The sequence below is a fragment of the Aethalodelphis obliquidens genome, unplaced genomic scaffold, assembly GCF_003676395.1.
Source record: "Aethalodelphis obliquidens isolate GAN/ISIS:26980383/991018 unplaced genomic scaffold, ASM367639v1 scaffold44, whole genome shotgun sequence".
Taxonomy (NCBI): Eukaryota; Metazoa; Chordata; class Mammalia; order Artiodactyla; family Delphinidae; genus Aethalodelphis; species Aethalodelphis obliquidens.
In genome coordinates this window covers 12,959,684-12,977,557 of record NW_020837988.1, presented here as the reverse complement: position 1 = coordinate 12,977,557, position 17,874 = coordinate 12,959,684, and the positions used below count along the sequence as shown (strand labels likewise).

The following is a 17,874-nucleotide window of genomic DNA, read 5'->3' as shown; positions in this document are numbered from 1 at the left end:
ATATGCCCAGTTCATCCATTCTGCCGTTTGGACATTTGGGCATTTGAGCAATGCTGCCAAGAAATCCTTGTGCATATATCTCGGTGCACACACACAAATGCACATGTAGGGGTGGAACTGGGATGTCTCTGTGTACCCGTGTTCAGTGGATGCTGCCGGGTTCCCACAGTGGCTGGTCAGTTTGTGCTCCCTCCAGTGTACAGGCATCCTGGCTGATTTGTATCCTTCCTCACAGATCTGCATGCTGTCTTTTTTTTTTTTTTTTTTTGCGGTACACGGGCCTCTCACTGTTGTGGCCTCTCCCGTTGCAGAGCACAGGCTCCGGGTGCGCAGCCTCAGCGGCCATGGCTTATGGGCCCAGCCGCTCCGCAGCATGTGGGATCTTCCCACACCAGGACACGAACCCATGTCCCCTGTATCGGCAGGCGGATTCTCAACCACTGCGCCACCAGGGAAGCCCTCTGCATGCTGTCTTTAGCCCAGCGTGAATGTGCGAATGGCCTGCTCCTGGCCTGTGTGTTCTGTCCAGTTGGGTTATTGATCTGTCCTCTTGTCTGCCGATACCACAGTGTAGCTTTAGAGAACATACTGTAATTTGATGTTATATGTTTTCTTGTTCATCTACCTAATATTTTGGGCTGTTTTTTAAAAATCTTTTTGCATTTTTATATAAATGTCAGAGTAATTTTGTTAATTTTCACAAAATCCCCTCTGAGGATTTTGACTGGAATTATATTGAATCTATAGATCAATTAGGTGAGAACTAACTTCTTTACGATATTGAGTCTTCCTAACAATGAAAATATGTTCGTTGATTTATTTAGGTCTTCTTTAATTTACCTCAATAGGCATGAGTAGTTTTCATAGCACAGGGCTTACAAGTCCTTTGTTAAATTAATACCTTGGTATTTGATTTTTTAAAAAACATTTTTATCAGCTCTACTGAGATGTAATTCACATAAAAATCCACCCATTTAAAGTGTACAATCCAGTGGTTTTCAGTATATTCATAATGTTGTGCAACCATCACCACGGTCTAATTTTAGACCTTTTCCATCACCACAAAATTAAACCCCATACCTATTAGTAATCACCCCCTCATTCCCCCAGCTCCTAGCCATGGGCAACCACTAAGCTCTTTTCTGTCTCTATGGGTTTGCCTGTTCTGGACTTTTCATATAAATGGAGTCTACACTGTGTGATCTCTGTGACTGGCTTCTTTTACTTGGCATGATGTTTTCAAAGTTCATCATGTTATAGCGTGTGTCAGGACTTCATTTCTCTTTACTGTTGCGTAATAGTCCATCTTATGAATATACTTTTTTTTGGTGTATTTACTAGTTGATGAACATTTGGGTTATTTCCACTTTTTGACTATTATAAATAACGCTGCTATAAACATTCCTGTACAAGTTTTTGTGTGGATAGATGTTTTCAGTTCCACCTAGGAGTGGAATTGCTGGATCACATGGTAACTCTGATTTTAACATTTTGAGGAACTGCCAAAATGTTGTCCAGAGTGACTATACCATTTTACATCCTCACCAAAGAGTTATTTGATCTTTTTTAATACTACTGTAAGAGGCATCATTTTTTAAAATTTTGTACATATAAAGAAATTATTTATTGATCTTGTATCCAGAAAGCTTATTATTATTTTTTATAAATACCATCTATTCTCTTTATTAATCTTTTTTTTTTTGGTGCGTTGGGTCTTTGTTGCTGCGCACGGGCTTTCTCTAGTTGCGTCAAGCGGGAGCTCCTCTTCGTTGTGGTGCACGGGCTTCTCACTGTGGTGGCTTCTCTTGTTGCAGAGCACGGGCTCTAGGTGCGCGGGCTTCAGTAGTTGTGGCTCACGGGCTCTAGAGCGCAGGCTTAGTAGCTGTGGCGCACGGGCTTAGTTGCTCAGCAGCATGTGGGATCTTCCCAGAACAGGGCTCGAACCCGTGTCCCCTGCATTGGCAGGCGGATTCTTAACCACTGTGCCACCAGGGAAGCCCCCAGAAACCTTATTAAATTCATTTTTAATTCTAATATTTCTCTGTTGATTATTTTGGGTTCTTTATGTAAGCAATGATTTTTTCTCTTTCTAGTAAGCCTTGTATCTTTTATTCTTTTTTTTTTTTGGACTCAAGTCTCCAGTGACTTCTTAAATAGAAATCATGATAATGGGCATTCTTGTTTCCTTCGCAGTCGCAAAGAGAGCGCTGAAACCTTTCACTGTTAATTAAGTACAATATGTTGTTTACTGTAGATTTTTTTTCGTATATAGCCTTAATAAGTTCTCTCCAAAAGCTGAAGAAATAAAGGATGCCCTGAGACAGAGAAAGCGTACTGGGATTGGGTGGAAATGCTTCAGAAAAGTGTCATTTCTGTTCTCCTCCATTTTAACGGCTCTCCCCCCGCTGTGAGCTCCATCCCTCTGCAGTTGTCACTCACAGGACTTCCATTTAGGATCTCTCCTTCGATTGAATGCCAGTAACACTCACCTCTGCAATAGAATGAAAGATCTTCAGTGTCGGGAAGGATGTTGTGTCTTCAGGGTGGCACTGGTTACTGCTAGATATAGAACTTGTAAATATTTTCTCCCAGTTTGTGGTGGCCTTTTTACTTCCTTGATAAATTTATACCTAAATTAAAACACAAAATTTTTAACTTTTGAAGAAGCCCAATTTGTCAAATTTTTCTTTTCATCATTTGTGCCTTTGTTTTCATATCTAAGAATTCTTTGCTTAATTCAAAGTAACCAATATTTGCTCCAAGTTTTTTTACCTAAGATTTTTAAATTTTAGCTCTTGTATTTAGGTCTGTGATCTATTTTGAGTTAATTTTTGCGTGTGATGAGGGTCTGCATTTACCTTTTCCCTGTGGTGATCCACTTGTCCTAGCAGTTTGTTGAAAAGACTATCCTTTTCCCATTGAACTGCCTTGAATCAACCATAATTGCAAAGGTTATTTCTCTATTGTCAGTTATGTTCTACTGATCTCTATATTTATCTTTTATTGTTGTTTGTTTGTTTGCGGTACGCGGGCCTCTCACTGTTGTGGCCTCTTCTCTTGCGGAGCACAGGCTCCAGACGCGCAGGCTCAGCGGCCATGGCTCACGGGCCCAGCCACTCTGCAGAAATTTGGGGAAAATTGCTTTGCTGAAGAATTGAGTCTTCCAGTCCATCAACATGGGATGTCTACCTGTTCATTTAGGTCTTTAACTTCTTTCAGCAATGTTTTGTAATTTTCACCATACAAGTCTTGTACTTCCTTTGTTAAATTTATACCTCAATATTTCGTTCTTTTGATGCTATTGTGAATGTAAAATTTTCTGAATTTTATTTCAGATTCTTCAATGCCAGTATATAGAAATACCATTGATTTTTGTATCTTGATCTTATATTATGTGACCTTGCTGAAACTAATTCCGGTAGTTTTTCGTGGATTCCTTAGGGTTTTCTAAATACAAGATCATGTTGTCTGCAAACTGAGGCAGTTTCTTCCTTTCTGATCTGGATGCCTTTTATTTCCGTTTCTTGCCTGATTGCACTGACCAGAACTGCAGTGCTCTACAGAAGTCACAAGAGCAGATACCGTCCCTGTTTCCAACCTCAGGGAAAGCATTCCATCACCCACCATTAAGATGTAGCTGTAGGGGTTTTGTAGATGCTTTTTATTGGGTTGGGGAAGTTCCTTTCCGTTCCTACTTTGTTGAGAATTTTTATCGTGAATGACCATTAGATTTTGTGAAATGCTTTTTCTGTGCTTACTGAGATCATCATGTAGTGATTGTTCTTCTTTCTTTTGGTATGATCTGTGACATTAATTGGCTTTCAGATGGTAAAGCAACCTTGTATTTCTGGGATAGATCCCACCTGGTTATAGTTTATAATCCTTCTTATACATTGCTGGATTTGGTTTGCTTATTTTGTCAAAGACTTTTTCATCTATATCCATGTGGGATATTGTTCTTTAGTTTTCTTTCCTTGTGATGTCATTTTCTGGCTTTGGTATCGGGTAATATGAGCCTCAGAGAATGAGTTGGCTGCCTCTTCCTTTTTCTGGGAGACTTTGTAAAGGTGGGATGTTCTTTATTCTTTGAATGTTTGGTAGAATTCACCATCTGAGCTTGGACTTTTTTGTTTCGAGATTTTAAATTACTAGTTCTTTTTTTTTTTTTTTTGGCTTTTTATAGATCTATTTAGATTTTATATTTTTTCAGTCAATTTCAGTAATTCATGTCTTTCTAGGAATTCGTTCATTTCATCTAAATTGTTGGCATGCAGTTACTTATAGTCCTTTTAACTTTTATGAGGTAAGAACTGCTGTCTCCTTTTTCACTCCTGAATTAGTTATTTGTGTCTTCTCTTTTTCTAGGTCTGTCTAGCTCAGGAGTCCACAGATGACAGCTCACAGGCCAAACCCACCGGCAGCCACTGTTTTTGTATAGCCTCTAAGCTAAAAATGGTCTTTTTATTTTTAAAGTGTTGTAAAAACAAAACAAAACCAAAAAATACAAAGAATATTGACGGAAACCATATGTGGCAGCAAAAGCTAACATATTTACTATCTGGCCCTTTATAGAAAAAGTTTATTCATCTCCAGTCTAGCTAAAGATTTGTTAAATTTCTTGGTGTTTAAAAAAAAAAAACAGCCATTATTTTAATTGATTTTCTTTTTTTCTACTTCGTTGATTTCTGCTCTAATCTTTATTTTCCTTTGCTTACTTTTGGTTGAGTTTGCTTCTTTTTTGGTGGTTGGCCCCTAAGATCTTTCTTTGTTAATACAGGCATTAACAGCTGTAGCATTTTCTCCAAGAATTGCTATAGCTATTTTGCATCATGTCATGTTTTCATTTTCATTCACCTCATAGTCTTTTCTAATTTTCCTTGTGATTTCTTCTTTAACCCATTGGCCATGTAGAAGTACGTTGTTTATAGCCACATATTGGTGGTAGATTTCCCCTAATCCTGCTATTTTTGAATTCTAACAATTTTGTTGTGGTGAGAGAACACACTTTATATGCTTTTAGATCTTTAACATTTTCTGATCCCTGTTTTGTGGTCCAGTATGCAGTCGGTTGTTATTGGGTGGGCGTTCCATAGTTAGATGTCAGCAGGCTGATGTTGTTGGGTGGGTGTCCACAGAGAGAAGTCAGCAGGTTGGTATTGTTGGTTGATGGTGCAGTATTTTGTCAAGTTATTTTGTCCATTCTTGATGGTGGGGTATTGAAGTCTCCAACTCTGATAGTTGAATTGTCTATTTCTCTCTTCAATTCTGTTCATTTTTGTTTCCGTTTTTTCACTGCTGTTAGGTACATGAATATTTATAATCGTTATATCTTTCTGATGGATTGACCATTCTGTCAATGTTTAATGTCCCTCTTTGTTTCTATTAAAGTTCTTTGTTTTAAAGTCTGTTTTGTGAAATTGAGTTATTTGTAGTGAGGTGGATGGACTTAGAGTCTGTCATACAGAGTGAAGTAAGTCAGAAAGAGAAAAACAAATACCGTATGCTAACACATATATATGGAACCTAAAAAAAAAAAAAGGTTCTGATGAACCTAGGGACAGGAATAAAGATGCAGATGTAGGGAATGGACTTGAGGACATGGGGAGGGGGGGAGGGTAAGCTGGGGTGAAGTGAGAGAGTGGCATTGACATATATACACTACCAAATGGAAAATAGATAGCTAGTGGGAAGCAGCCACATAGCACAGGGAGATCAGCTCGGTGCTTTGTGACCACCTAGAAGGGTGGGATAGAGAGAGAGGGTGGGAGGGAGGCGCAAAAGGGAGGGGATATGGGGATATGTATACATATAGCTGATTCACTTTGTTATATAGCAGAAACTAACACAACATTGTAAAGCAATTATACTCTAATAAAGATGTTAAAAAATAAAATAAAAGTCTGTTTTGCCCTGTATTAGTGTAACTACTTCATCTCCCTTATGGTTATAGTTTGCTTGGTGTATCTTTTTACATCCTTTCACTTTTCAGTGTATTTGTGTCTTTGAACCTGAATTTTGCCTCTTATAAATAGCATATAAGTAGAACTTGTTTTGTTTTTGTGGTTTTTTTTAAATTGCAGTTTGACAACTTTTATCTTTGATTAGAATTTTGAATTTATTCACATATTTAAGTTTTTTACGATTGGATTTATGCCTGCCATTTTGCTATTTATTTTCTATGACATATTATTTTTGTTCCTCTGTTCTTTGTTTACTGCTTCCCTTTTTAAAAAATTAAATAGATATTTTCTAGTGTACTGTTTATAATAAATTATTGATTTTTAACTCTTTTTGAATTATTTTCTTAATGGTTGCTCTGGGAAGTCTTTTATTATCTGTTCTTTCATATGTTTTTACTTATGTGCCCAGTTACCTTTGTGTACTGGTCGTTGTATTTGAATACTTCTCTGTGGAGTTAATTTGAGGCCTTGAATGGAAGTTCTTTCCCTCAGGGGTTTTCCTTTGCTTCTTCCAGGTGCCTGGGAGAACCACCATCCTGGGACCCTTGTTATCCAGTTTTGAGGCTCCCAGGCCCTGTTAGGCTACGTGTCTCACACACCTCTTACCTTGAGGAGGTAGCCTGCCATGGCCTGAGCTAGGAAGTGCTGTCGTTGAATAGCAGTCCCACCCCCACCCCACCAAGTCTTGAGCAGACACTTGGCTCTGATTTCCATTCCCTGCAGCCTCGCAGGGTTACCAGGACCATCGGTCGGAATTTCAGCTGTTTCTTGTAGATCATTGAGGACTTGAGGGTACAAGTGGCTTGTTTCCTCTCTCGGCTAATGCTTCTCAGAGACTTGGGCCCAGTAGTTCCCCACAATCTTGTTAACTCTATGTTTAAGACTCTTTCAATATCTTTTACAACTTTCTTAGTTGAACAGAGAAGGATTATTTGTGTGCCATTAGCCTGTCATTTCTGCAAGTGGATTTGGAGGCATTTTGACCTGCCTGTGGGTCCTGCCCTGCCCCGTACAAGCCAAGTAGCAAAATTGCGGGCAGACAACTTCTCTCGAGCTGACTTACTTCCCCTACGTATCTCAGAGTTTGGGAAAACGTAGGCAGGTCACGTATGTGAGTCCCTTGACACCGTGCTTTGGAAATAGGCTCTCAGTGTGTGGGCTGGGTTTGCTCCGTTCTCTTCCCTGTGCTTCAGGATCCTCTGTTTGGAGTGTGGGTCCTGAGGCTGAGGTTTGACCAGGGAATTTCTATCTTTGTCTTCAAATACTATTTGTCTAAATGTCAAGCATAAGAAGACTTAACAAAAACAAAAAAATCAACTTTGCTTTCTTCCACAGAAGATCTTCTTGGCTGTAGACTATTATTTCCTTCATTTGCAAGTGGTCTGTCCTGCCCCTCACCCATCCTGGGCGTTGGTCATCCCTGGGAGTCCACAGACTCGCTCCCTCAGGACCACCCTCCACTCAGAAGCTGCAGAACTCAAAGATGCAGGTTTCTTTTAACTCTGAAATTCTTTGGCTAGATTAGTTTTTCTCTACCCAATATTTTTATGGTCAGAAAGGAAACAGTGTTTCATCTTGAATTAGTGTTATTTTTTATAATACATTAAAATTCTTTTCCCTTGGCTGCCAAGAACATTTCTTACCTGGTTATCATGGTGGAATCCTGCACACTTTAGGCAAATAAATATGGAGGTTTTGAACCCTCCCTCCTGTAGTAAGGATAGTCCATCTGCAGATACACCTTGGGATCAGGACATGCAGACTCTGGGCTTTTGCAGTTCATGCTTGATGACCCTTTGTATCCATCCTTTAGGCCCCCCTCCTATTTGCATTTCAGATACCAGCTGACTTTTATTAAAACCAGCTCCTGGTATGGGGTACCAGCTGTGAGCACAGTGACCTTGACCAGGGCAGGCCCCTCCCTGGGACGGGCGCTGATAGGCATGGCCTCCGGTGAAAGGTGGTGGGATCACAGCCCACGAGCAGAAACACATCTGGGCTTGTTATTAAAATATCACATCACTTTTCATGTATAATAAAGATCTTTTCATGCTTCCATCTTTCAGCAACTTTTTCCTCTTTCAAAATGGTCTTGGGAGAACAAGGAGCTTATCTATAATCTGCAGAGTCACTGTGCAGCTGAGACAGTCTGTTACTCTGTTACGCTATCACTTTGCAGTGTGTTCGTCCTTGACCTTCTCAGCTGATGGTCAGGGGTGTGTTAAATGTCTTCTGTATTCTCCTCATACTTGCAGATGTTCACTTTATTCAGACACCCAGCAGCAGAGGTGATTCCGGTAAACGAGGTGATGGAAGACTATATTAGAATGTTCTTGAGAGCTAAGACTTTCTGGACAGTTTTGCTTTTTGCGTACGTAGATCCTTGAACTGTAATACTGGACCCTCCGTTGATCCTGTGTTCAAATTTTAACCCTGACATGTAATTGCTATGAGATTTTGGATGAGTTCTGTAGCGATTCCAAACCTTGGTTTCCTTGGCTACAAAATGGGGATAATATTAGCTGCTCTGTCTCCCAACTATAGAAGATTGTGATAAATATCAAAAAAAGAGTGTTGTGTTTTGTAAGTGGTGAGGTGGATTGAAAATACAATTCAGTCCTGAGAAGACGCTTCATTTGTTCTACAAATATTTTTTAAGTCCAGCCAAATACAGGAGCTGAGCTGGTCCACACAAGATGCCCCATCCCAGTGGACATCTTGGTGCCACTGAGTAAGTGTGGGAATTAGAGGCCAGAAGGCTTGTGTTGTGGTTCCTGGGGTGCTTGCCTGGGTTTGGAGGAAGTGGGGCTTGCATGTGTGGTGGTGCTACTGCACAGCGTCCCGGAGGAGGTCACGCTGTGAGCAGAGACTAACCCTAACCCTGACCCCGACTGTGGCTTCCTCTACTCTCCCCACTTTCTCTTTGAAATACTGGCCTGGTCCTGTGCAGACTTGTGCACCTTCCCACACGTAACCAGGAGTCGGGACTGGTTTAGGAAACCTCAGAACTTTGTAGGATTCTGCGTGAGGCCACCAGACACAGGGCCATTTTTCAAGAGTTTGATCAATAGACCTTCCCTTTCAAGGAAATTTTCCTGCTTTTGTCTCTGCCCTGCTGCCTTGCTGTACCCTTTGTGGGAGAGAAATAGGCTAAACTCTAGCATAACTTCTTTTTATCCTCCTCACATCACCCACCCTTTTCTGCTTCAATTTTCCTTGTTTTCCTTTTTAAGATTCCCAGCTGTGGCTGACCAGGCACATGCCTGCAAGCATGTTCCTGATGGGAGCCAGGGAAGGATTCAGGCCTGGAATAGCCGGCTTCTCTGCTCCTGTTCTGACAGCTTCCTCCCTGCATTTCTGTTCCCACCTTCACACCTGCTTCCTGCCTGCTGGGGGTGCTGCTGTGCCTGGAGGGGCCCCTGCCCTGCCTGTGCCCCTCCTTCTCCCCCCCTTGCCCCCTCCTCCTCCCCCCCTCCCTCCTCCCCCCCCCCCCCCTCCCCCCCCCCTCCTCCCCCTCCCCCTCCTCCCCCCCTCCTCTTTCAGCACCTCCCTCCCCACCTCCTCACATTAGCCACAGGCTTCCTCTCAGCTTACTTCATCCACAGCTCGTTTGATTAGCACAATGCTCATGAAGCCATTATGCAGAAATAAGAGATACAAATACAGCTCTTTTAGTTTATCTTATTGCTCAGTTTAAAGATGAATATCCTCCCAATGACATAGTGGGCATATTTGTACAAATAAAACACTGAAATCTTTTTGATTTTTTATCAATTTAAAGCACTTTTAAGTTGTGAGATGGAACGTACCTATAGAAAAATACACAGAACATACATGTACACTTTAAAGATTAATTAGGAGGTAATTACATGTGTGACTACGACTCAGTCAGGAAGTACTGCATTGCTAATACCTTAGAGGTACACCCTGACTCCCTCCCCGCAAAGTCATCACTATTCTGACTTTGGGATTATAATTTTCTTGCTTTTCTTTATGATAGTTCGAATTAAGTGTATATTTCTTAAACAATCAGGTTAGTTTTGCTTGATTTTGAGTTTTAAATAAACGGAATAATACTATGTATATTCTTTTGTCTTGCCTCTTTCACTGAGCATTATGTCTGTGCAACTCATTTATGTTGTGTGTAGCTGTTGTTTAATTTCACACTTGAATGGTATTTGACTGTAGAAATGCGCACAATTTATTTATCTGTGCTGGTATCTGTGAACATCAGGCTGTTCCCCGATTTGAATGACGCTGTGGTGAATGCTCTGTACATCTCTTCTGGTACATACGTCTAAGACTTTTTCTGCACATGTGGTGAAGTTATTAGGTCTTAGGGATCTGAGTCTCCACCTTTCTGGACGTGCCCCACTCTCTTCCCCAGGTCCTCATCCCTGCCAGCCGTGTGAGTTCTGGCCAGAATTGTCCAATTTCCCGCGTGTCCTACACTGCAGCCTGGGTACTCACGTTTCCTGGCCGACTGACAGGGTCATGGACTGCTGGGAAGCATCTGAACTGCCTGTTCTGGTCTCTTGCCTACTTTGCTGTCGGGCTGTCTGTCTTCTTGCTTGTTTGTCAGAGTTGCTTCCAGGGAGTTTAAAATGTGTTCTCTCCTGCAGGACGACGTGATGATGCCTCAGAGGGTGAGGCTGCAACACGCAGCTGCTGTGCGACACCCAGCAAGTGTGAGTACGGATGTTTCTGCATGTTTCTGCTGCATTGTTACGCCTTTTGGTAGAACTGCCATTACAGCTTTTTAGATTAAGATTCTTCCTTAGGATAGGAAGAGTCAGTTTGTAATCAGACTGCCCCCTTGGAGAATGATGTGTGCCTGGTGTGTCTGCGCACTCAAGGTTGTTTTCCTTTGAAGGAAAATGTGCTTCTTGTTTTGGGTAGCACTGGTTACTTTCAAATGGGTCCAAAGTATTTTTTTGGTTTGGTTTAGTTTAGTTTGGTTTTATCAGCATTTGAGAAGCTGTGTACCTTGGACATGAAAACACAGGTTGAGAGCTGTAGGAGATATCAGTTAAAAAAAAAAATTCCATTAGCTACATAACCTCAGACTACGTTCTCATCTTTCGAATGGCTTCCCCTTTGGCCCCCATGAGCCAGGCTCTCCAGGACCCGTCCTCCTTGGCATTCACTGGGTGAGAGCTCACTTCCCCCCACAGGAACCCCATTTCAGGGAGCGTCTCCCAGCCACTTGGACCTGGGGGAGCATCTCGGGCCCGTGGATTCCTCGCTCCCGTGTGACTCAGGGTCGGGGGTGGCCCAGGCAGTTGAACCCCAGAGCTGGTGTCTGACCACAGAGCCCACTGCTCAGATCTCTATGCTGAAATTTTAGTAAAAACATCTTTGAATTATTGTGGTGATCACTGGTTTTGAAAGTGGGAAGGAGAAAGGTCTGGAACTGTCTTAAGATACATGGTGTCTGATTGCCTGGGAACAGCCTCCAGGTTTGCTCTCTTCTGCTGCAGTGCCGTGTCCAGCCATGTCCACACACTAAAGCATCTCCAGTGCACATGAGCCCCTGGGATCTGATCCCAGGTGTTGGTGGGACCTGAGACTCTGCATTTCTCATGGGCTTCTGGGCACTGTGTTCGGGGTCTGACTGCCTGGCCACTGGGCCTTCACGAAGGAAAGAGCCTGTTCATGGCACAGGGCTCAGGGCTCAGAGAGTGGACCCTGTGAAACGTGTACTGAGTTAAGACAAAGGCTCAAATATACACTTCCTTCAGATACAATTTCTCAAGGAGTTTGAAGGACGTTTGTTCACCCAAGATGAATTCTTTCTCTTCCAATAGCCCCTTATTTTGGAGCTGTGAATTTAGCCCGCTGATTTTCTCCTTCTAGGAAATGTAGCCCCTCATGCTCTGTCTCCAGCTGCCCAGCCCCTGCACACCTGACGTGACTGGGGACTTGGCTGTCATGTAAGCAAACCTACGCACTCTGCCTGAGGGCTGTTGTCGTCTTTTCATGGAATAGGTGATGTTTTACAACCTTAAGTTTGATGCTGAGGATTCTTATGCTCAGAATTGTAATTGCCCTTATATTGCTTAAATTTAACCGTTGTTAATGTTAACATGTCCTTGAAATACGCCTGGAAGAAGATAAAAATGGCCTTCGGCTACTTCTTGAGAGGCCGCTCCACTGCTGCTCAGGCTGGAGCTTCCAGAGGCTGGATGTGAGGGAGGTTCAGAAGTGCCCAGCGCCTCTTTATTGAGAAGTGGCCCTTCGCCGAGGTAGCATCATGGGGGCCAGTGCACGCCCTGGGTCTGATGGTGGGGGGCTGGTGTCACCTGACTCACCAGGACTGCTGGAATCCTTGGGCCGGTCCCCTAGGGACCAGAAGGTCAGGAGTGGTAGTAACGAGACCAGCCTTCGGGGAGGGGCCCACAGCCTCTTCTCTGGCCCAACAAGCCAGCACTGCCTACCCCAGCGCCCACCCCCAGTGCCCCCAGGTCCACCCACAGCATCTCACAGGTCTGCTCCTCGCAGCAGACTCCCCTGCTCACTCACCAGGGCCTGGGGGCTTGTGTGTGTCCTTGCCCTGAATGGGGCTGGGCTGCAGTCTCAGTCCCTTTTGGCATTGTGCCAGTGCACCACGCCAGCCTGCCTGTGAACCTGCTCTATCACTGGGTCCTGGGGACCAGCCCCGTGAGGCCCTGGGTGCAGCTGAAGGAGAGGTCAGAGCCATGGGTGGGTGACCCGTGGAGTGGTCTTCATGGCTGTGAGGCCACTCAAGCTCATGCCTTGGTGGTCTGACAGTACCCAGCTCCTGGTGGGCAGCGTGGCCACGTGGTGCCCTGGCCACGCCACCTTGAATGGCCCACAGCTCCATGTCACAGGGTCCTGGGGTCTGTGCTGTGACGGCCCCCTGGGGCTGCAGGTCTCCACATCGTCGACTGCCACCAGCTTCCTCCAGGACTCTGCAGCCTCAGGGCCAGATGGCAGGCCCGTGCTTCTTCGGACCCCACTCTTAACTATGGTCAAGGGTGAACAGGACCCCAGGTGGCCCAAGGAGACCGGCCAAGTCCTGTGCCTCTCTCTTCATGGTCCCTCACCTCAGAGGTAGTGTTGCGGTGCCCAGACCTCTGGACCCAAAAGTCGTGCTCATCAGGTGCCACAGGATGTCCTCAACACGGTGGCCAGCATGACGAAAACGTCCAGCGTGCAGACCACTGAGCAATGTGAAGACAGCAGAAAGGGTCCCAGTGCTGACTCGCCGATGCAGCATGTGCGTGGGACGTCTGCTTCTGCAGGGGTGTGTGGGGACCAGCACCCCCCTCCTTCAAGCCTCCAAGGTAGCCCAGTGTCTGCTTTTCCCCCAGGATGTGATATTGTGTTTGATTTACACTCGAGGCTGGGATGGCCTCCACCTGCCCCTTCTCTTACACTAGCCCCTAATCACACCCCAGGGAACCCGTGTGAGGCTCAGCTGGGTGCTAAGCCTGTGCTTTCTGGTTACACGTTCAGGAACCTGGAAGTGGTCAGTGGTGGGACCTGTGTGCCCATGAGCCCAGTTTATTACCTGACTTGTGGACCCTTACTCCAGTGGGCGTGATGGGTCTGGTGTCACCTGGGCCCTGTGTCCAGCCGCCTCACATGATCAGTGTCCCCTCCTGGCCTTAGATCCTCCATCTTCGGTGCATCTCCCCTGCCGTCACAGGTCCATCCTCGTGGGTGGGGCCTCTCCTTCAGCTGGTGGGTCTGAGTCTGAGAACTGGCCCAGATCTGGAAATGGTCAGGGGTGATTTTCACAGTTTCCAAGCACTTAGAATATATTCTACATTGAAAAAAGAATTTTGTCTGAAGAATTTTGTAACAAGTGTATATATTATAGAGAGTGAGATACTTTCAGATACATTGTCCACCTCCGCCCCCTTTTTTGTGTGTGATTGGTTCACACGTGAAGTTACTTTTGGTGGTTTTCCATGTGTAAGTTCAAAGACCTCGAAATCTAGGGATATATAAGGAATTTGGAAAAAATGTAGACAGTGTCAGTTAGTCTTAATTAAAACACATTGGCTTGTGCCTTTATAAAGTTCTAGGTTACAGCTTTTCTTGCTAACCTTGTATTAAGTGCACTTGATACTCTGCTCCCAGCGCTGGAGCACCTGTGCCCCCTCCGGCATCACAGGTTTGCAGCGAGACCAGGGGTTCGGAACAGTCCTGTTGCACCAGAACAAAATCAGCTTTAGAAGGGTTGTTGCTGTAGTGCCGGGTTTTTTAAAAGTCATGACCTACAAAAATCTTGATTTGCAGTTGCTGGTTGGTGGTTTTGTTGATTATATCACATTGTTTGGAAAGAATGAAATGAATGCTAAGTATATGTTTGTCCTTGGTCATTACTTCTTTAAGGCCATTTACAAGAAAGCCATTTAATTATGAGGGTGGCAACTTCCATAAATTGTGCCGCTGCATATTCTCTGCAGAACTTCTGAGATGTTACGTGTCAGGCGTCACCGGTGTAGAATTTCTCCACCCACTTATTGAGCATTTTGGAGCAAGGATCCGCTCTGGGACAGGAGTTGGGTGGGGTCAGGGAAGCCACTGTGTTTGGTCTGGGCCCCTCCCTGGGGGTTCACCTGTGCACGGGCAGAGGTGAGAAGCTCTGCATTCTCAGGAGTATGGAGGTGTGGAGGATGATGGTGGGAAGGAGGCGGGGAGCGCCTTGCGGAGGTACAGGGCACCCCAGAGCTTTTCCAGCACACGTGGGTGGGTCCTTCCCTGTGGCCTCAGGACAGGCCGATGGCAGGACTTCCTTATGTCCCCGATGTGAGTCTCCAGGGGGCTCGGGAGGGGTCCTCAGTGACCTGGCCTGGCTCGGAGTCGGCGACAGGCTCGTGCCCACCATGCCTGGTGGGAATGCAAAGCGGGAAGCAGGAGCTGTGGACCCGTTTCTGCCTTCAGGTGGCGCCAGGGCCATCACCTCATCTCCGCTCAGCGCAGCCTCTTCCTGCCCTGAGTGTAGCTGCTGTGGCCTCTGTCCACTGAGCGGCACTGAATTGGTCAGGCTGAGCGTGTGCCCTGGTAGTGGCACAGGCGCTGCAGAGAGGGCATGGCTGTTTGAGGGGCCGATGAGGGGCTCACGCTGGCACGAGGTTTGGAGGCGGGTGGGTCTGCTGTCAGCATCTAAAGCCCGGTGGACGCTGCGCCACTTCCAGCTCCGTCCTCACCGCACCTTGGAGCGAGCACCGTCTGTGTGCCCAGCGGAGGCTGGGAGAAGTGGGGCGCAGATGGGGGCCTTGCTCAGTCACTCAGGACGGAACCTGGTGCTGGGCCCTGTGGTCCAACTCTGCCTCATAGTGCAAGAGATCGGCTGGGGAGGCCCCTGGCCCATGGTGCCCAGGGGTGGGTTTGCAGGTGGTGGTTCTGCGTCCACGGTTGACCCTGATAGAGCCTGGGGGGTGGGACGTGCTGCCGGCCAGGCATGGGTCTCTGGGAATGCTTGGTATTTGGAAGGTGGGCGTGAGGCAGGAGGAGGAGAGGGTGACCGGGGGCTGCGGGGAGGCTGCAAGGGCCCTGCTGAAGACCGACCCGGTCCAGAGTAACGTGCTGGAGCAGGATGCCTGGGAGATATGAGCCGATGAGGGCAGCTCATGTCCTACCGTCTGGAGGAGTCTCTCAGGTTAAAAACCACAGGGCTTCCCTGGTGGCGCAGTGGTTGAGAGTCTGCCTGCCCATGCAGGGGATGCAGGTTCGTGCCCCGGTCCGGGAGGATCCCACATGCCGGGGAGCGGCTGGGCCTGTGAGCCATGGCCACTGAGCCTGTGCGTCCGGAGCCTGTGCTCCGCAACGGGAGAGGCCACAACAGTGAGAGGCCTGTGTACCGCAAAAAAAAAAAAAAAAATCACAGCGACAGAACTTGTGTTCCTCCACATCTGCCCCACGTTGATGTGGCCACCACACATGAAAAACACACATCTGTGCATTTAGGTTTTGTGGAGTGTGGCCTCCACACACCCCAGCCACATCTGACATGTACCGTTCCAGATGAGTAAGCACAGGTGAGCCTCTCAGGAACTAGCAGGTGTTTGAATGGCCCTATTTCCTAGTGGCAATTGTTGTCCAGGTAAGTAGAAGTTGATCGATAAGTAAAGTCATTTTTTCGAAAAGATTTTTGATGACAAGAAGCATTTGGGAGTATGAAATAAGGAAAATTGTTAATCTAACTTAAAATATTAAAACATTGCTTCCATTCCTAAATGTATCCACTTGAAGTATTTTAAGGATTGGGTCCATAAGACAAATAGGAGTTGTTAATGAAATCTAATTTCAATTTATATTTTAGTAGTCATTATGCATAAGTATAAATTAGGAACTAATTTCATAAATATAGCTAATTGATAAAATTATAGCCTTACATTTCTCTTCCCCCCCGCCCTTTTTTTTTTCATCTTCAGACCATGGTTCTGAAAGCCCTGCTTAGAGGAACCCTCTAGCAACACCATGAGGATGGTGGGTGGGGAGGGTGGGCTGCCCTCCTCTCAGAATTTGTGTTGCCGGGTCCCAGGTTCATTTTATAACTTCCCTACTTGAGTTTGCTGTGTGGGTGTGCGGTAACGGTTCTCATTTCCATTAAGAACTGAGGTTAGTGAAGTTTAAAAAATTCAGTTTCTGAATAAGATCTTGCAGATGGGTGCCGATCCCAGCCACGTCCAAGCCAAGCTACCCCAGAACGGCACACCTCCTAACACGGCCACACTCTTGTCCCTTCCCTGCCCCGCTGGTTTTCTCTGTTGTCTTTTCTATTTTATTGACTTCGGCTTTTTATTACTTTGTTCCTTCTGCATTGCATGTAATTGGTTTTCATCGCCCGGCTTGGGTTTTGCGTCAAGCCTCTTTCCTCCTGGTTTCCTCTTTCCTACCTTTTGGTTTTGTTTTGTTTTGTGATTCCATTTTATCTGTACTATTGCTTTACCAGCTATCCCTCTTTGCTTCATTATTTTTCAGTGGTTGGCCTAGGGTCCGCCTCTTACCCCTCACACGCTACTTGAAATAAGTGGCGCCGTCTCACGGCGAGCGTAAGAAGGTTACAGAGTCACATCCTGCCACTCAGTTTATGCTGTAAACTCCACAGCGTTTGCTTTTAGTTTTACCAAAGTCAATTATCTTATAAAGAAGTTGCACATGGAAAGATGTCTTCTGCTTTTACACATCTGTTTACTGTCATTGCCACTTGCCATTCCTTGGTATAGATCAGGTTGTTTCCTTCTCCCCAGAGAGCTTCCTTCATCTTTTTTTGTAATTTAAGTCTTCTTGTGATGAATAATTTTGGCTTTCGTTTTTCTGAAAAAGTATTTCTTTTGCTTTAATTTTTGAAAATTATAGTACTTGGCTAATGAATTCTAGGTTGAAGTCATTCTTTCTTTAACGATGTCTCTCCCTTGTCTGGTTTCCATTGCTTCTGTGGAGAAGTCTGCTGTCATCCTTATATCCGGTTCTCTGTGTGTAATAGGTGTTTTTCTCTGACTCCTTTTAAGATCTTCTGTTTAATACTGGTTTTCAGCAATTTGATTATATGTACAAGCATGAGTTGTTTTTTTTTTTAAAGGTTGGCTCTGCTGGGGCTTTGTTGAAGTTCTGGGATCTGTGGTTTTATAGCCCACATCAGATTTGGAAAATTTTTGACCATTATTTCTTCAAGAATGTTTTCAGTCTCCCACTCTTTGGGTTCATTCAGCCTGTGTCTATTGAGCACCGACTGTGTACAAGGTACCGTGCTGGCCTGGTGTCCACAGTGGTCTGGCGTGAGGGCAGGGCAGACAGCACGGCAGAGGAGCTCGGCATCCCACTGCAGGTGCCTCTTTTTATGGTTTGCCTTTGTCTGCCCTGTGGTCCAGGCCAGCATTCTTTTAAAAAATGTTAAGGCGGGCTTCCCTGGTGGCGCAGTGGTTGAGAATCTGCC

At 45.3% G+C, this 17,874-nt stretch overlaps 1 protein-coding gene across 9 annotated transcripts in view; it reads left to right on the top strand.

Moving 5' to 3' along the window:
- The window catches only part of QTGAL (queuosine-tRNA galactosyltransferase), a 134,253-nt gene that overhangs the window by 50,748 nt on the left and 65,631 nt on the right, over nt 1-17,874 (top strand). For 7 of the 9 annotated variants that reach the window (XR_003427631.1, XR_003427632.1, XR_003427628.1 and 4 more), the window contains exons 5-6: nt 7,296-7,445; nt 10,583-10,648. Coding sequence is in view for 3 of the 9 variants with exons in the window: in XM_027081146.1 (XP_026936947.1) it covers nt 7,296-7,445; nt 10,583-10,648 (216 nt within the window). In the remaining 6 variants the exon portion in view is untranslated. The remainder of the gene's footprint in view (nt 1-7,295; nt 7,446-10,582; nt 10,649-17,874) is intronic. The other 2 variants (XR_003427630.1, XM_027081147.1) reach the window with 1 other exon arrangement.